The sequence below is a fragment of the Myxocyprinus asiaticus genome, chromosome 13 (assembly GCF_019703515.2).
Source record: "Myxocyprinus asiaticus isolate MX2 ecotype Aquarium Trade chromosome 13, UBuf_Myxa_2, whole genome shotgun sequence".
In the NCBI taxonomy this organism is placed as follows: domain Eukaryota; kingdom Metazoa; phylum Chordata; class Actinopteri; order Cypriniformes; family Catostomidae; genus Myxocyprinus; species Myxocyprinus asiaticus.
Window position 1 is genome coordinate 43,208,368 of NC_059356.1, and position 21,107 is coordinate 43,229,474.

The 21,107-nt window shown below is 36.5% G+C and overlaps 1 protein-coding gene across 4 annotated transcripts in view; it reads left to right on the top strand.

The window, feature by feature from the left end:
* The window catches only part of grin2ca (glutamate receptor, ionotropic, N-methyl D-aspartate 2Ca), a 107,446-nt gene that overhangs the window by 31,356 nt on the left and 54,983 nt on the right, over nucleotides 1-21,107 (top strand). For all 4 annotated transcript variants that reach the window (XM_051713703.1, XM_051713704.1, XM_051713701.1 and 1 more), the window contains exon 3: nucleotides 14,420-14,861. In XM_051713703.1, the coding sequence (XP_051569663.1) occupies nucleotides 14,436-14,861 (426 nt within the window). In that variant the 5' untranslated portion in view covers nucleotides 14,420-14,435. The remainder of the gene's footprint in view (nucleotides 1-14,419; nucleotides 14,862-21,107) is intronic.

Genomic DNA, 21,107 nt, shown 5'->3' on the forward strand with positions numbered 1-21,107 from the left:
TCAGGAAAGCACTGCTCTCTCTTAATCTGAGTACTATGACTGAAAGGGTGAGCGCTGTCTGACTGCTAGTGTATTTTAGCATTTCTGCGCATCAAGATGAGCGGAAGAAAAAATAGTTCCGGTGCCATGTAACAATTCGCTAATATAATTCTTCTTTTCCACTTCGAAGCTTATGAGATGCATTAATATTCATGTTATCTAAATAATAAGATCACTAGTTAAAAAAAAAACCGTCAGAATCGATATTTTTATGTGAGGATCGATATTCTTGATACCACATCAGTATCGGAAGTATCGATACTTTAGTATTGATCCGCTCATCCCTAGTATCGGAGCAACCCTATAGTGACTTAGGAAAGTTCTACAAAGGCTGGATAATGTTTGGTCAGCCACCTTTATGGCATCTGATGTGTAATCTCACCTGCAGCTCCTCTCAGAATCAGTCAGTGTCATGTTAAGCCAGCATGACTGCTGCATGACTGTGCTTTAATGAGTCTTAATGGCTTGTTAAGGCACAATCATGCAGCAGCTTTAATGACAGCCCTATAAGCAAATTCACATAGTAAAATACACTGTCAAACACAATAATATAGAGGAAGTTAGGTACTCTCGTACAGCACCATATGGCTCCTGATAAAGAACTTTATTTAGTTCAACAAAAGCAGAGGATAATAGAGTCTCCATTAAGTGTGAAATGTTGCTTAATCCAGGGTTAAAAGTGGCCAGGTTAAATATGTGTAATTGTTTGGTGCTAAAATTATATGTCCTGTCCCACCTTAAAGGAATATTCCAGGTTCAATACAAGTTAAGATCAATCGGCAGCATTTGTTGCATAATGTTGATTACCACAAAAATAATTTCGACTCATCCCTCATCTATTAAAAAAAAAAGCAAAAATTGTGGTTCCAATGAGGCGCTTACAATGGATGGAATGGAGCCAGTCCATAAATGTTCAAAAACACATTGTTTCAAAAGTACAGCAACACTACGCAAACACCATAAGTCTTAAAATTATTTTAGTGTGATAAAATCGCTGACTAACCTTATCTGTGTAAAGTTATGCCCAATTATACAACTTCGTTGCCATGACGACGTAACGCTGTAAACCCTATAAGTGATTTGGTCACACTAAAATAATTTATAACAGAGATTATATCACTAAAATCATGTTAACACATTTAATGTTTACATCATGTGGCTATACTTGGCAACAGTGTGTATTTTAATGTTTATAAACTGGCCACATTCACTTCCATTGTAAGTGCCTCACTGCAGCTGCGTTTTTTGCTTTTTTTAATAAACGAGCTATGAGTTGAACATATTTTTAGTGGTAATAAACATTATGCTACAAATGCTGTCAGTTGAGCTTAACTTGTGTTGAACCTGGAATATTCCTTTAATATGTAGAGATAAATATACAACTGTAAGTAAGCCATCTTTAGTCCTCCTAAATTACAAACATGTGTCTCTGTGGCGCTATCAAAACATTTCTTTGTTTCTATGAGTATTCCGACCAGTCCGACACAGCATCACTTTCTGGAGTAAGAGAACCGTCCATGATGCAGGGATACATGAAGAAAGGAGAGAAAGGATGTTCTCTGTGTTGACAGCATTAATGTGACAGTTTGGTACCAATGTTTATCATGAGGCCATAATGACAGGCATCATTTAATCAGAAACAACAAGAGTAAATATGAGCATGGAGGTTGTCAAAGCCCATGACAGACAGCCAGACGTGGAGTTACGATAGCTAGGAGGCGAAATTCGATGGCAGGCTGAATTAATGTTGTCGCTTAAATATTTGTCAGCGCCACAGTCATGAAGCTCGAGATTAAAATGGAGTGCTGACCTTGATCTGATGTGACAATAACGGCGCCTGTTTATTGATTTGGATGTTTGTCCAAAAATGAGATCAGCGAAGGTTGGTCTAATTTAAAATTACACCTTCACGTCCCCTACCTGTCCACGAGCATTTTTATGGGAGCAGCTTGCTTGGGAAGTCACAGTTTTTAAGCTTAAAGCTAAACTGTGTAATTTTTTTTTTTTTATGTTAAAATACTTTCTCCTATTCCAGCTTAATATTTAGGGACAACTATAAGTAAGCCAATCGTTGGGTGAAAACAGTGCACAGTGCCTGTGGCTCTGTGGTACTTTCATAACATTACTCTGTTTTAGAATATGAGCTGCTTGACACAGCAAAATTGATTCAAACCAACGTGATCACACGAGAGTTCCAGTAGCGCCATCTCCTGTCGGACATTTTTGCATTGCCTCCATTGTGTTTACCTTCCCTTGTGGTGCGACAGATTTAGAGGTTGCATTTTTTACATTAACATTAACATTACATCTTTACTCCACTGATGGTTAGGTTTAGGCTTGGGGTTTGGGTTGGGGGTTCAGTTAATAAAATATGCAATCCTTTATACTGAATAACAGCCGGTAGCTGAAAACAACTCGCTTTACTACTCGCTTTTGGTACCCCTCCGTGGACATTTCACCTGGAAAATAGAACTCACATGTGCTCATACACCCAACAACACTTACCACTTTGGCCACTGGGGGCAGTGTTTCACATTTCGGTAAGCACAGACCGATTTTAGCTAAAGAAAAGTCAACCTACTGTTTCCGATTTCTACCTGTTGGTTTGACCAATGTGGGGGAGTGTTTGTTATGTCAGCATTTTCACGATTCAGTTTGGTGATGCTCGTTTCACACAGAAATTACACACTTCACCTTAAACTCATGTTGCACTGCAAGACAGTTTTTGACTTCTTAGTTCTTAAAAAAAAAAAAAAATAAACCTTTTCCATTAAGGGTGAAGTGTTTCTGAGGAAATAGACTAAGAGACGAATTCTAACCAAGTCTCATGACAAGCCAAAAGAATAGTACAAGATGGCGAAATGGTAAGAAATCGGATGAGTTGGCTCATACAAGATGGTACGACTTTTACCCGTATAGAGAAAAATAAACAAACAAATGAACAATGTTATTACGATTTTTCCGAAGTTTAACCCTTATCCTAAACCTAATCCTAACCTTAAAGTCTAACCCCTTACCAAAACCCTAAACCTAACCATGATTTTAATAGGAAAATAACTTTTGTATACCACAGAAGATAGAAAACATTGTGATTTGGAACAAGACGAGGGAAGCATACTACAGGTCACTGACATACATCAGTCATTTCTATTGCAAAAATAAGTATGGAATAAGTAACCAAATATGTTCTTAAAATAAAGTGTTGGATTAGGATGCTAGCTAAACTATTATGTTTGTTGATTGGTTGGTCTGAATAAAAGTTGTACCATTTCGTACAAGCCGAGTTATATGATACCTTATGATTGCGTTATCTTTTATGAATTATTACGAGTTATCATGAGACTTTGTTGGCATCTGAGCAGTGCAACATAGTGCCATTGGTTCAACCAATAACACGAGTTTGAGGGGGGACTACCTGATTGTCCAACCAATGGTAGAGCACAGAGTTTATGGAATATCATTATTTTTGCAGTTCCGTTTGGTCATGATATGTGTAATTATGCGCAGAATTACACACACGTCACCTAAAACTTGTACTGCTAGGAAGTAAAAAAAAAAAAACACTTTAAAGCACCTAATTTTTTCGTTCGCACTCAATTACCATGCGCTACACCGATGGATTTAGCCATTGCGCACCTTCTTTGTGTTTACATCAGCATCTCCCGCTGAACGCGTTTGCATGTACACCTTCCCGAGACCATCAATGGGGGAGAATACGGTGGAGGATGCTGTGACTGTTAAATCTCCAACAGAGGGCGTGGTTAGTCCAAAAGGGGGTGTCACTTCTACTCACGGTTAAGGTTAGGGAAAGGGTTAGGTAAGGGGCTCCCTTTATCTTCAATTGCAGTTTGGAGCGATCGCCCCTTATTGGAGCAATGCCTGCAGCTATACCCTTCTCGATTACTGGGGTGCAAATAGCTGGCCTGTGTGGCAGATGCTGTTTACACCGGGGTGCAAATAGACACTCAGATTAAATTAAGTCATTGTCTTGCTTTTCAGCACAAACACACCTCCTTTCTATGTAAATGAGGCTTATTTTAGTATCCTTTATACTTTTTTCCACAAAACTCAGTGCTATTTATCTGGTGCAATTAACTTTGCATTATTACCACCCGCATTAACCAGGCAGTAAATAGAATTGTATTAAAAACACATTTTCTGTTGATCACGGCAGCAGTAATTCATCAAATGATAGATATTGCCGGTCTTAGATCCTAACACAGTGTAGTCAAGCGCATTTCTGTATATCAAAGAGCCAAATCAGGTGTCTGGATCGCAGTGGTGGAGAAAGTATTTTAACATTAAAATTACACATTTCACACTAAACTTTTTATAGCACCATATTGCAGCACCAAATTACTTTAATGACCACATTATCCCAAATATATAGTGAACGTATCATGCAGCTATAAATTATGTGAAACACAGGCGCCTGAAGTAGTTAGAAATCCACAGTATACTGAAGTAACATGAATTTTGGTGTGTAATTCTCATGCAATATTCAGTTTCATTTAATCTGATAGGTCAAGCACAGGAAGGGAAACGGCACTTTTTGCTCTTGGGATTATTACTTTGGCCTATAATTGCTTTTTTCATTTTTTTTTTTTTTTTTGTCTTTTGATATTACAATCGACACACTACGGTTAGAGATGTGCCTGGTCAGGTAAGGGCAAGGATGGAGTTATGGGACAGAAGCCTTTAAATGTCAGTGTACTGTGGAGAGAAATCTGCCAGAGTCAGAATATGAAGGAACTGGATTTGTAATATAATTCACTTTTACATATCAAAGTTTCAGAATGTTTTAAATTCAAATTAATGCCAATAAGACAATTAGCTCAGGGATGGATGGATATACTTTTGCATGAACTATACATTTTAGAAAAGTGTGGCTCTTCTTAATGTGTTAGGACTTTAATGGGAATTTTTAATAGGATTATTTTAAAATGTTTCAAACTGCAGTCACAATGACCTTGAAGTTACCAATTAGAATACTTTTTTGAGAGACTACAGACTCTTGAGACCAGATTTTAGCTCAAAAACCAGTTGAGCTTTTATGCATGAACTGAATATGCTGGGCTATTTTGGTACACTTGTTGAAATTGATTTATTGTATAAATAGCAATCAATAAGAACTTCTCTATGTCCTGATGAAGAAATTTCCCTTCCACATGAAGGAACGATCTCCTCTGCTGTGACTTGACTGCCTTTGGTGAACTCTTTAATGTCAAAATTGCAAGAGTTCCATTTCAAGGTGAATACAAACCAAAATGCACTAATTTGATAACTTTGTTTTAGTGCATTCAAATACTTAAACATAAAACAAGTCATCAAATCTCTCTCATATTATAGAGATTAAATAGTTGGTTCAACTACCGATTGGAATTTACATTTTCTGACACAAATGTGAGTGGTGACTGCCTGCGTTTGCCATCACAGTGCTAGGGTCTTCAAGGTGGTTGCCAGGGCGTTGCTAGGTTGTAACTTACTGGCACAAGTCAAAAGATCCCACCCCCTATATCAGGGTTGTTACTTTGTTTTGCAATTTCTAATTAGTTACTACTGGATAGATTTTATATAAAGATTGGAAAAATATTTATGAAACATCTTTCTACAATGTAACATTACTACTTCCAACATGGGTATGGTATGGTATTAATAACCATCAGTAATAACTTTTCTATTTCTATTTTAACAAGTTTTCCTGCCGATGGATGTTTTCCTCTCCCTTACCTCCACTAGAGGGTGCTGAACACATCTTTGAGGTTTGAAGTCCTGTAGTTCCTCTGCTTGGTCAGGCCAACAGCACATATACATTAGTTTCCATATTTTCTTTTTCTCCCTAACTTTAAGACTTTGCACAAACAATAGCCATGTCCGAATAAGGATTGCTAAATACTGGAATATGTGAGAGAGCTGTGCTTGCCGGCGTTTCATGCTAGACTTGATCTGTGGCTGTAACTTTGATCTAATCTGGTATATGTTCTCAGAGGCCAGCCATGACTTTGAGAGAGCCAAATCAAAGAGGTCACAAATCTGAGCAGGCACACAAACTTCCTACTGAAAGAAGCACAGGATGGACAAGGACAGTGACACATATTAAACCCAGAGAAAATGGGGGGGGGGGGTTAGTGTGAAAGAGAAGCAGGGTGTGGATGGATGGAAGCTGACTGGATTACATCTCTCAAAGATGAAGTGTGTAATTTCTGTGCCAATGTCACTGAAGGGATTTGCAAAATAATGGCATTCCTACTGTCTACCTTTGGTCAGAAAAACAAAAAGTGCTGCCCCAAACTCACGCCTTTGGCAGAGCCAATATTGCTTTGTCAGACTGGGCAGTGTGCTCAAACAAACAGGGCAATATTCTTAAAGCACCACAGAAATGCAATGCTTACACTTTTCAAGGAAATCTACCTATCAAAGGCTAACTTATAATGTAGTTGTCTCTATAAGTCTCTGTAAGTGTTGTACAGTATAAGTAAGTGTGCAGGGTTTGTTGTGGCTGGAAGTACATTTTAAAGTCTATATATATATATACCTGGCGTAATATATATTTTTGGCATAAAAATTAGTAATGTATATATTTATATATTGTATATATATAAAATATTGAATATATAATGAAACATAATATATATAAATTTATGCAAGTTTGTTTGCATAAAAATAATGTTTGATATCTACAGTATATATACTGTATATCAAACATTATTTTTATGCATAAAATCATATATATATATATATATATATATATATATATATATATATATATATATATATATATATATATATAGTTTTGAGATTAAATGGACATGTTCGATGCTTTAATGCATCATTGTGTGGTAAGGAATGCCCTTAATTTCTGATAAACATTGTTCTTGAGAGATTACATCTGAAATCCATTTGATTCTGTAACTCTTTGGACTCGTGAAGATCAAGGTAAGGTTGTTTTTAATCAGTTCTTGTAAGTTCAGACTTCAGAGAATATTGCACCTCTGTTTGTATTCACCTCGGTTATAGTAGTGATTTATATCAGTAAATTACTAAACATTACTCAAAGATGTTAGTGAACGAGCAAATCAAATCCATCAACAAAGCAGACAAGCCGGTCTTTTGAAATGAAATGGTATGTCACAGCCATTGCATCTGTGCAAACGATAAAAATTAGGTCTGCATATTTACTTTTTGTTCCACTTGATAGTTATTTGCATAAGGTTAATAAGGCCATGCGGACGGTGCGAGTCTTTCCTCAGTGTAAGCATGTGCCAACTGCTGTGCTGAAATCTGTCACTGTCGCTCCATAAAACGCTTCATCGTTCATGTGGTGTAGCTCTCATCTACAAATAATGTGCTTTAATCAAATTCCCACCATGTTTTAATACGGTTTATTTGTCTGCTTGACATATACCTGAATTGAATGAGCACATTGACAAAATCAGAGCATTTGATTAGGTCAATAATGAGGCATTTTTCCAATCTATTCAATTCTGCACTCTGCTGTATGCCAATAATTCCTTCAGTTATCTCCCATTTAACTGCCGTTGTTAGACGCTATTAAGGTCAAAACAATTTTCAAAAGTGCAGCAAAAATCAAGAACCCATTTTAAAGTTAAAACAACTGCTATTGATTCACTAATTTGATTCAGTCCTCCAGCTCTACAGTGTTAGAACCACATCTATTGCAATGTTATTACTATGTAATAAACAGTTTTAATTTTCTTTTTTTTTTTAAGTGCTGCACATACCAAGAGTCCACTTTAAGGTGAAAACAACACTAACTGCACTAATTTGATTGAGTTTTCCAGCTCTGCAGTGTTAGAACTGCATCTATTGCAAAGTTATTACTATGAAATAAACTGTTTTGATTGTCAGTGTCTTTTCTAAAGTCCTGCACATACCAAGAGCCAATTTTAAGGTGAAAACAACCCTCACTACACTAATTTCATCAAGCTTTCCAGCTCTACACGGTTAGAACCTCACCTATTACAATGATATACTAAGTAATAAACGTTTTTATTTTTCAATGTCTTCTCAAATGTGCAGCACATATCAAAAGTCCCCTTTTATGATAAAAACCCTTACTGCACTAATTTGATCACTTTCTCCAGCTCTGCAGTGTTAGAACCACATCTATTGCAATGTTGTTACTATGTAATAAACATTTTTATTTTTCAATGTCTTCTCAAAAGTGCAGCACATATCAAAAGTCCCCTTTAAGAATAAAACCCTCACTGCACTAATTTGCGCTCACACTCTCTGTTACACAGCCATGCACTTGAAACCTGGGCAGTATGTGGTTTGAAATTGTCCTGCTGGAAAATGCAGGGACATCCCTGAAAAAGACGGTGCTGGATTGCAGTATATGTTGCTCCAAAATTTTTACATATTTGTCTGCATTCATGGTGTTCTCACAGATGTGCGAGTTACCCATGCTATGGACACTGACACACCCCTGGCCCATACAGACACTGGCTTTTAGACCTGACGCTAATAACAGCTTGGATGGTCCTTTTCCTCTTTGACCCAGAGAACACAACATCTTTGTTTTTCTAAAACTTTTTTAAATGTGGACTCTTCGGACCAAAAAACACAGTTCCACTGTTCTACTTTCATCTAAGATGAGACCGAGTCCAGAGAAGTTGGCAGCGCTTCTGGACAGTGTTTATGTATGGCTTTTGCTTTGCATAGTAAAGTCTGAACTTGTTGACTTGGCGAGTGGTATTGACTAACAAAGGTTTACTAAAGTTATCCCAAGCTCATGTTCATGATATCCATTACAGATGAATTATGTTTTTTAAGACAATGACGTCTGAAGGATCAGAGATCACGTGCATTCAGAAGTGGTTTTCGTCTTACCCTTTACGCACCGAGATTTGACCAGATTCCTTGAATCTTTTAACTATATTGTGCACTGTAGAGGGTGAAATGCCCAAAATCCTTCCAATTTTCTGAAGCATCTGTTGACAAATTGACAAGTCTCGAATGATCCTTGCTCTTGAAGGACTAGGCTGTTTTTGGAGGCTCCGTATATACTATTAACACGATTGCCTCACCTGTTCAACATCTGCTGTTTCATATCGCCTTGTTATTCCAACTTGTCAAATAGTTATTAGTCTTAAATTGCCCCGTCTCAACTTTTTTGGAGCGTGTTGCAATCATCTGATTTGAAATTACTTTACATTTTATAATGGTAAAACCATAAAAGGTAAAACATCATATAATGTGTAGTTGTAGTGTTTTCAATATAGCAAAGGGTGAATATAATTTAGAAATCACTCCTTTTTGTTTTTATTAGCATTTTTCATACTGTCCCAACTTTTTCAGAATTGGGGATCTATATACGTGTGTGTATGTATGTATATACAATACCGGTCAAAAGTTTTGAAACACTCATTCTTTATTATAATTTTTTTTTCTTCACATTTTAGAATAATGTTGAAGTCATCAAAACTATGGAATAACATAAATGGAACAATGGGAATTATGTCGTGACTAAAAATCCAAAATAAATCAAAACTGTGTTATATTTTAGCATCTTCAAAGTAGTCACCCTTTGTCTAGAATTTGCATACATGTACTCTTGACATTTTCTCAACCAACTTCTTGAGGTATCACCCTGGGATGCTTTTTAAACAGTACTGAAGGAGTTCCCATCTATGTTGGGCACTTAGTGGCTGCTTTTCTTTATTATTTGGTCCAAGTCATCCATTTCAAAAACTTTTTTTTTTTATTTATTAAATTTTAGTTTTATAATGAAATAAATTAATATGGTGGCACAATTATATTTTTGTCTACAAAACTAATTTCAAACATTTAAGCATACGCCTTCAAATCGAAAGATTTTTGAGATCATGAGAAACATTTCAGTCAAGTGTTTCAAAACTTTTGACCGGTAGTGTGTGTATATATATATATATATATACTGTTCACTCATATAACATAACTATGTGCAAAACTACTTAAATGTACAAAAGTCACAAAAGCTTTCCATACTATATGAACCTGCTGTACTGGGGCCAGTGCAGGAATAAAGGCATTACGACAAGCTGTGCCACACAAGACTGTTAAATGAGGTGATACCATCAAGCCACGAAGCATAACATACTAGGGAGGATTGCGGGGGGATTACATGGTGTCTGGATCATGAGACACAGTAAATTTGGTCAACACATTAAAAGTGGCATTTCTGCAGCTAAAGCCATTCAGAGACCTGAATCCCTTTCAAAACTAAGTCTGACGGATAAGAGCAAACATAGATACTGATGTTTTTTAAGGATTGCTGCTTTGGTATTGCTGGATCCAAGACTCAAATCATAAAGATAGACTGGGAGAGTTATAAATGGAAGATGATAAGAAAAACTGAAAGCTGAAATTAACCTCAATTTTACATCTGAGATTTTTTGACTACCCGTATTGGAGGCTTTAAACAAGCTTCTAAAATCCAATAACATAACTTTAAGGGCACTATTCCTAGCCTCTGTTGCATATTGACTTTTTCATTTCAGGGATTATGTTAGATGGCTCAGTAAAAATATAGGCCCAAAAGACAGACAAGTTAGGGATCATAAATCCCCATGTTCTCCATTTGTTGCGAAAAGGAGATTTTTTCTCACAGTGTTCACCATCTGTTGGATCGGACTGGGTGGTTTCAGAGTAACGGCTCTTTGGACAGCAGCTGGGCAACTCGGTGACACCCGACTCTACAATAGCATGACTCTAAATGTGCAATCTCTGGACAACTCTAATGGCCTCTAACGTTTAATACAAGAAGAGTTCTAAAAGGTTTGCTCATACGATAATGCTGACTTGACTGGTCTGGATTATAAAGTATTATGACAATGTTGTTTCATGGATGAAACTGATCTTCTTTACATCACCACACCTTTTTCTCTGAGTGTTTGCACAATAGTGAAATTCCATACATATACCATGTAGGGGAGACCGGGGCTAGTTGTCACTTGGGGACATTGAAATGGCTATATCTTAGTAACAATAAGTCAAAAAGTCCTATTGTGCAAATATGTTTTAAATGTCATAAATTGATACAATTTATTAATTACAGTATACTATATTTAGGCCAAAACAATGTTTTGAAATGTTTGTATGTTACCTCTTTTCCCCTTTGTTGTTCTATGAATTGTGTTGTGCATATAAATTGTTTAACTTTTTAATATTTGCTGAAAAGCCTATATTAGGCTATTTAATGCAGGTGTAGATTTAAAGAGAGGTGTAGATTTTGTTTTGGTGGTTGTGATGGTAGGAACATGTTCCCTACACCCAATGTTCACAAGAAACCTACAGCACTGATTTAGTGACAACTTCCATTCTGACAGCTTGCCTCAAAAGCCCAACATGTGCTCAATGAACTGCATCTTTTTTTCCTGGGACAAAGCAGTGAAAATGTTCAATAGCTTTTTTTGTAGCCAAGACTTTAAGGTATGTTATACAGAATTTGACTTTAAAAAATAAACATACTGTGTAAAATAGCCTCAATCTCCCCTATACAGTGACTATGCATTAAATAATAAATAATAATATATACAGTACTGTGCAAAAGTTTTAGGCACTTGTGAAAAACTTTCAATGTGAGGATTTCTTAAAAAAATAATGACATAAATATATTAATGTCATACAAAGTCCAGTAAACAGAAAAAGAGCTAAATCAATATTTGGTGTGAATACTTTTGCCTTCAAAACAGCACCAATTCTCCTACTTACACCTGGACACAGTTTTTCTTGGTTGTTGGCAGATAGGATGTCCCATGCTTCTAGGAGAATTCGCCACAGTTCTTTTATTTATTTAGGCTGTCTCAATTACTTCTGTCTCTTCGTGTAATCCCAGACTGACCCGATGTTCAGTGGGGGGCTCTGTGAGGGCCATGCCATCAGTTGCAGGGCTCCCTGTTCTTCCTTTCTATTCTATTTGCAAAAGGAATGTTTGGGCGTCTAACATTTATATTTCCTATTGACACACTAAAGTAGCAGATTAAAATAACCATCTTAAGACAAATGTTTTTGGGAAAAATCTTATGTGCCTAAGACTTTTGCACAGTACTGTATATTGTTCAAAATAAAGGCAAAGCATATCTGTCCCATTTCTGGTTGTCAAATGTTAGTGGAACATTTCCATAGTTAAAGGGATAATTCACCCAAAAATGAAAGTTCTCTCATTACTTACTCACCCTCATGATATCCCAGGTGTGTATGAATTTCTTTCTTCACCAGAACACATTTGAAGAAAAATAGAAAAATATCTCAGATCAGTACCTTCTTAAAATGCAAGTGAATGGCAATTTTTCTTTTGAAGCTCCAAAAATCACACAGTCAGCATAAACATCATCCATACGACACCAGCTGTTAAATTAATGTCTTCTAAAGCGACACGATCACTTTTGGTGTAAAAAATATCAATATTTAAGTACTTTTGTTTAAACTCTAACGAAATGCGCTTGAACGGAAGACACACATCACCCTCCCCTCGACGGAAGATATGCACTTCCAGCCCCCCATCCCCTGCCTCCCCATCTGGCGTCTCAGGGTCATTGTTTGTTGTTGGGGACAAACAGTCACTTAACAATCAATTTTTTGACCTATCTTTGAAACATTGATGAATAATCCAAATTCTGTCTGTCATTTTGACATGGTGCATCAGTTTTGACTTTACTCTTTGTCCCTCACATTCCCACTGTGCATGTGCCCTGTTTATTCCCTGGTATTAATATGCGTATTAGATGCATATTAACTGGCACCATCATAATTTACACCTGGTATTGTGCGTCTCTTTTATTTTTAGATTTTGATTAGAGGCTATCTGATTTCATGACTGCATACATCAATCATTACTTCAGTGTGTAAATGTATGATAATAAAGTGCAAACTGCATATTAACAAAAAGAAAACACACAAAAAGCAGCGCATCATTTCAGCCAATTATGCATGCATTTAATAAGCACAAACATCACGTTTAGAGCAGAACTGTCTGTTATTTTAGTGGAGTAACTGTGTTAACTGAGCTTCACGGATGTGCTTCTCATGTTACACTTTATGTTCACATCAAGGACTATGAAGTTCTGTGAAATAGTGCATGTGTGTGCTTTAACCGGCAAAGGTTTAAAACCTAGTTTTAGCGCATTGGTTGATTGACAGGTAGAAATTTCACACTAGAACTCATTGGTTTCACCGAATTCAAACAGGGGAGTCAAAAAAATCTAACATAAAATCTATCTACTGTCATGCATGTGCCATTATAATAGATGCTACGCCCCTCAATGCCCTAGTACTTATAAAATGAAAACAAGTATGACTGATAAAAACAGACCATGACAGAAATATTACAGAGAGTGGCAAATAAAGAAATTTTTTATGGCAACCTCTGAACATGATGCCACACAAACATCCCTAATAATTTAATCACAAATCACCACTAAAACATGCACATCCACATCAAAAAGCTCAAGTGACCGTGAAAGTAAACCACAAATAGGCAAATCGTCAAAGGGTGTGCATATTATCTCACTAACTCGAATGAAGAGCATAAAAAAACTAATCAAAATGACAGACTCCCAATATTAAGCAGTCATTGATATCTAATACAAACCAATGCACCAACAACACAACACATCAATGCAATGGCATACAATTCAATGAAATAATGAACGGTGCTTAACTAATCCAACTAACAGCATATTAGAAAAAAATGAAGTTGAAATGAACACCAATGAAGTTCACTACACAGGTCTGCAATCAAGAGTGGAAACTTCTGATGCTTATGTCAACAGCTGACATAAATATGATCAAAGCTTTTGATTGGCTCAGGGGCAAAGGCAAACTAGCCTCTCAGGCCATCGCTGAATGCTCGTTGCACATGCGCATGACGTTCTCCAGATCTCCATTGATTGACATTGAGGATGAAGGGCTAGCCCCACGCATAGCAAATGAGAACAATTAAATGGCTTTTACGCAACATACCTTCATAATAATAGAATTTCTCAAAATAAAGGTTCTTGTGTAATGGACATAAAACACGTTTAAGTTGCGGAAAATTATTATTATTATTATTTCTTAAAATAAATTTATGATTCCATGCAATTTGCACAACAGCGCCACCTCTGGTGGGGCTTAGCCCCACTTGCACCTAATGTAGACACGCGGCTGGTCACCACCCCTCCATCGTATGTCATTGCCCTTTTTGCCCATTGCCTTTCTAGATCCGGGCCTGTTTTTAAGTGTAACTTAAGTGTCCAAAAGTGTCCAAGTACATTTTTGGGGCCACTACATTTGCTTTAGTGGTATACTTTCATAGTAAAATGTACAGTATACAACAAGACTTACAAGACACTTTATTTCATAAACCATTTATCTTTCTCCATTTCTGTGTTCTCAGGCAGTAGGCGACTGAGATGGGCGTTCATCTAGGTTGTCTCAGCGACACACTGTGGCTGCCGTTGCTGCTGCTGCTGTCCATCTGGTCTGCCCCCCGTTGCCAGTGCCGACCGTTCGGGATGGTTGAGCCCTCTGTGAACGTGGCGGTGGTGTTCAGCGGCTCCGCCTACCAGATGGAGATAAAAGGGCGACTGAGCCGGGAGAACTTCCTGGACCTGCCACTGGAGGTGAACCCCATCACTGTGCTGGTGAATAACACCAACCCTCGCACCCTACTGACACGCATCTGCGACACGCTGGCTGCTAACAGAGTGCACGGAGTGGTTTTTGAAGATAACATTGGGTCAGAGGCCGTGGCACAGATCCTGGACTTCATATCTACCCAGACGGCAGTGCCCATAGTGGGCATCAGCGGGGGATCTGCTGTCGTCCTGCCTCACAAGGTCAGCCACTAATGGTGCCAGGCACTGAGCCATGCTAGCTTCTAGAGATGGCTCAATGATGTGTTTGATCTGGGTGTTTAAACTCAGATTTCTGTGTTTTCATGCTGAGAGGAATCAAAATGAATGAACTGTTTGCACCAATAATAGATATTGGTCCTGACGAAAAGTCATTATAAAAAAGCCATTGTTTTCGAATAGGTTTCCCGAACACATCCCCCATGTGCTATTGATCAGACAAACAGATAGCCCCTCCAAACTCACACCATTGGTTGGACAAACATAGCAATGTTTTGAACAGTGTTGGGGAGTAGTTAAGTAAAAGTAGCAACGCTACTAACGTAACTACATTTTTAGTAGCGTGACAGTAGCTTAGCTATTTTCACAAAAGTGAAGCTTTTCCAGTAACGTGCTACATTTTCCAGCAAGAAGCCCTGTAGTAGAGCTGGCCAATATGGCCAAAAACATTATTAAGATATTTTTTTCATATCGTTCAATATCGATATTCATCACGATATACATTTCATACCATTAATGGGGGAGGAAATGTATTCCACATGCTTGTTAGACCTCAAGAGTGAATGTAAACATAACTTGTTTGTTTACAAGTAAACTTCAGAGGGTAAGCTACCTTTAAAGTATACTCAGTTTAGGATTTAATCCTACATAAGGTATGTGATCTCTTTTCAATGAAATTTCTTCCATTTCAGTGGACATTTGACTCCACTTTCTTGTGACGCTCCACACTCCAGCTCTGTAGATGGCAGTAATGTACCATAAACTAGATTACCAACCGCTAATAAACATCACAGGAAGAATCACTTTCTTGCCTGTGACAGCGATATGGATCATGACATTTTTTTTACTTAATAGCAAATAAATAAAGAGCAATGGTGTTGATGTTCAGTCGATAGCTGTATTTTATTGTCAGTGCTGTCTTGTTCGGTCCAATAAACATCGATATAGTTTCATCGCCCAGCCCTATCCTGTAGCATCACAAAATGCTACATTTGTCAAATTATATTGAGAACGCAGCAATGAAGCCGTGAGAGTATTCAAACACTATGGGCCTATTTACACTTGGCCACTTCATACGTTTTCACTGATCGGATAGCTAACAGATCAAGAAAAGACCAGGTGTAAATGCCCTCCGAAATGCATTTGAGACATATTGCAGTCTAAACCACTTGTTTGAGACGCATTCCATTCGTTACTCGGTCAAGTGTAAAAGCATCTGGCCATTCAAGACGCATATGTAAACTTTACTCCGCCCAAACTGCGCTATGTCAGCATAGGGAAAATGCAAAATATAACAGCTGCTACCGAGTATTTGCATAAGGCCCATGTCGTGCAATAAATAACAACAAATTAAGACACAAATGCACATTGTAGGAAAGACAGGACTATTTTTCTTCATTTATTTGATGCAGATCGCTGAAGAAACTGAAACTGAACACTGGCAATGAGCGCAGCTGACGTGCATGACGCATCTTACCAATGGTCAATTTGTAAAAAATTTTAAGGGGGATGGAGTAGTCAAAGTTTTTTTGTTTTTTTTTTTGGAGGGGGGGGGGGGGGGGGGGGGGTCTATTACTTATGGCTCATTGACAAATTACACCCAAAATTAAAATGAGAAACCTTTTAAAAATCTAGTTTAAAACACTTGCCATATTCTCAGAAATGTAATCTTTGTCCAATTTGGTTTCATAAATTTTTGAAAAACCTTTATAGCATTTTCCAATAAATAAATAAATAAATAAATACAAAAAAAAATCAAACTTTCAAATTGTCATGTGGTGTAACCATTAAGTAAAAAGTATTATAATACTTTATTTGCACCTTGAAAACATTCATTAATTTCCAAAAAGTTTTCAAGAATTTTACTCAGGGTTACACCACATGAACAAAATGTGCCTTTTCATAAACATGTCAAAATAAATATCAGATGTTTTTTAAACATCTTCCTTTCTACATCCGTTGACTGCTGGGCGTTCCAATTTCTCCCATTCATTTTAATAGAAGTGGCCCATCTATACTAAATAGTCTCAGTACCAATGTTTATCTCAGACAAAACACAATTTTACTATGTTTTATAGTTTTTATGGTCAACATAAACTGGCTACCTACATGTTGGTTACACACAAAGATTTTGATTTGGTGGACAAAAAGCATTTTAAAATATAACATATTTTAAAACAATTGTTTCACTGTTTATTTTTTTAAAGAAATAACAATAAAAGATCATTCTGCACTAGTCATGCCAATTTGTTTTGTTTTTTTTTGTTGTTTTTTTTAGGAATTTCAGATTTAACTTTTTTTTTTTTTTTTTTACTGTCTCTGGACACCACATCACATTTTTTACTGTAAGCCCCAGAAAAATATCAATATGACTTCAAACTCAGCAATTGAAAAATGTTCATCATAGACGAGGTGTATTCAAGTAAATGGTTTGTGTGTAAATTGTATTTTTTATGTATTTTTAATTTAATAGATCAGGACAAAAATAAGCTTCACTTCACTGATCCTTAGGACACATTAACATAATATGCACCTGTTACCCTCTGTAATTGTATTTTCTGATTAATTTTGTGAAAAGAATCCATTTTATGATCATGAAAAGTTTTTTTTCTAGATCGCTCGTCCACTGCAGACACACATTTTTTCTACTCCAGTCTACTACTTGACCATGTTTGAAAGTGCGTTAAACATTTGAAAACATGTGGCGTAAGTTTTATGTGAACACTAGGAAGGACAAGTCATCCCCATCGCAAACTCTGACATACCTTTTTTACAGTGTTTTCAGAAAACCAGCATCTTTTTTTTTGCAGTGGAGATTGAGCATGCGCGTTGCCAGATTGCCAGATTGTGGGACTAAATCATCACCCTGGCAGCATATAGCCAAACTGTACAAGTGTCCAGATCTGATTGGGGGATTTCACCTATAGAAATCTGGCAACCCCACACATCGAAATCTAATTCTGACCGGCTAATCGCCCTTATTTAAAGTCTGTTATTTATCAAATGTATTTTTAAATAAAATGTATATTTTACTTGCATGATTAGTTCTAAGTAATGCATGACACAATTGATCTAAAGGGGATGGTAAGGGGGGATGGTGGTTTTACAAGGGGGATGCTTTTTGGTATTTTTTGCAACAAGGGGGATGGCATCCCTTGCATCCCCCCTCAACTCGAGCCCTGATCTTACCTACAAGAAGCCCATAGGTGGAGAAATACACAGAGTGCACACAAACAGAAACACACACACACACACACACACACTGTTCAATATCAGTTGGAATCAAATAATAAATCACATCTTTTACATTTTCTGCCCGGCATTAGCATTATCATGGAAGTGAACTCCGTGTTATTTGCATATAATGCGGGAACTGAAGATCAGATTTATATCCGTTTGGCGGAGACACATTGATGTGGCCAAGTGTAAATTGAATGTTCTTATTAAATCGGATAGCAGTCCGATCAGTAAAAACTCTCGCATGAAGTTACCAAGTGTAAATAGGTCCTATCACCTAAATCGTCCTCTCACTCATATGTAGCGCTGGGAAAAACAAATCATTTAAGTGAATCAGTTCTTTCGGACAGGTCATGTAAATTAACCAGTTAAAATAAACGATTCCCTTATGTTATGTAAATGAACTTGTTCACACAAATGATTCACTGATTTACTTAAGTCCTGCATAGCTTTAAAGGGACTTAACATTCTTGTTGAAGAGAAATATTTAGTTAATTGCAGTTTGTCACTATATTGCGATTCAAGTATATAAAATTGGGTGTTTTTTAGTTTTATTAGAGTATATTAAGAATACATTTATGTTCAATTTAATGTTGTCACTCTATTTGTCACTCTATATAATGCTTATGCATATTAACCATGGTTTTACTATAGTAATATTGTAGTGTGGTTACTTTGCTTTAACTAGCTACAATCAGTGTTCGGTAAGTTACTCTAAAAAAGTAACTATTACTAACTACTAATTACATCTTCTACAGTGTAATTAGATTACTGCACTAATTACACTTTCTGAAAAGTAATTGCATTACTTATTACGAATTACTTTCTAAAATCCTGATCAACCTCGATCAGATGAAAAATACAAGGATAGACACGAAACTTTTATTTTAATTCTTTCAAATAAATAATATAATATCAAATAAATTATTCATGAACTGGCCAAAGAATAAGGGGGCAGCATTAAATTAGAAAACATACATTTTAACATTAGACGTTAAATTTCGATTTTAAATTCATTATTGTTTTATATAGAATTGTTCTAGAGTCTGTACAGTATTTAACGCAATAACTTAAGAAGTAACTGTAATTAAATTATTGAAAAATTAAGAGTAATCCCTTACTTTACTTTTTTTTCACTGAAAAAGTAATTTAATTACAGTAATTAATTACTTAGTAATGCATTACACCCAGCACTGGCTACAAATACCATGGTTAAACTATAGTCACTGTAGATAAACCATGGTTAATTTTCATAAGGGAATGTCAAGTGATCGAATTCTAAAATCATTGCAGAATTTAATGATCTCAACTGGTGGTGTCTAAAATAATTTCTTCTTTTAAATAGCTTCCATGTAGTTTTTGTAGCTTGTAGTGTACTTAAAGATCAATTTTATAAAAGATCAATCTACGAGTGGCTTATTTAAAGTTGTCTCTACGTATTAAAATGAAAAAGGAGTAAGTATTGTAATATTGTAAAACTTCATCCTTAATGAACTTTAATTGTAGAGGTTGGTTGGTTTATTTGGCCATATGAATGATCCTATTCCATTTAAAGTGATTTAGGTGGGGCTTTGTTAAAACAATACTTATATTTATATGTTTTAGTAACAGGACATAGAGTACCTGTTGTAAAAAGTATTGGAAAATTCAAATTATAACAAAGTAGTCTCTCATTGCTGAAATACCCTAGGAATTTTCATATCATTGACTCTCGTGCAAGCACAGAGAGAGAAATAGCAAGGAGAAGACAGATTTTTTGTGACTTCTTTGAGCACAATGGCAGGAGCAAAAACCCAAGAAGGGTTTGAAATTAGATGCAAAAGGTTATTTGCAGTATGCCATGTGTTTACTTGAAAGGATTCTGTCATTTACTCACCCTGATTTTGTTTCAAACTCATACAATTTTCTTTCTATCATGGAACACACATTATGCAGAATGTTAAGAAAGCCTCAGTCACCATTCACTTTCACTGAATGGAAAAAATTCAATGAAAGTGAAAATGGTGACTGGCAGTCCCTAACTTTCTGCTGAACATCTCCTTTTTGTCTTCCATTGAAGAAAGACAGTCAAATTTCACGGGTTGAAATTTCCAAATTTAAGAGACCAGTAAAGTCGAATTCAAAGTCAAAGTTTCTTGTAACTTTACTGTATTGTAAACAAGTCCAAGCAGAACCCTTTCTCATCCAAAATAGGTTTGTGAAAGAGACTTGCCATAACTATTATACATGTAGAGTTTTCATGAGAGTCCAGAAGGCCAAACTGCTCTGTCTCTTTTTCAGACCACTGTACTAAAATGTGATGAGCTGCCCTTTGCATCAATTTCTGCAAGAGACAATAGATGATAGCCTGTCCCAGTTTTATTGCTTCTATGCAAATCACTATGAACAATGACAGTGCACCATTCCACAAAATATATGTTTATAAATTGTTATTTAGGGCAAGATATGAAACAATAAAGTGGACTGCTGACATAGTTCATGTTAAGAGCTGAAAAAGTTGCTTTGCGATTCTGTAGCAATATGCAGTATTTTAACATCTGAATGCATTTAGATTCAAAACTCATCATGCACTGAATGTACAGCAGCAAAATATTACTTGTTTCTAATGTTAAAGCTATAAATCTGGATTTGATCTATATGAATCTATCTATCTATCATCTGTGAATGTTACATTTATATAGCACTTTTCTGACTCTACACTCAAAGTGCTTTACACAGTGAACAAGGGACTCCTCAACCACCACTAGTGTGCAGCATCCACCTGGATGATGCAACAGCAGACATAGTGCACCAGTATGCTCACACATCTGTTGGTGGAGAGGAGAGAGTGGAGTGATGGGGGGGGGGGTTGGCCAGGACACCAGGGGGTTACATCCCTACTCTTTAAAAGATGTGCCCTGGGATTTTAAATGACCACAGAGAGTCAGGACCTCAGTTTAATGCCTCATCCTAAGGACAGTGCCTTTTTACAATATAGTGTCCCCATCACTATAC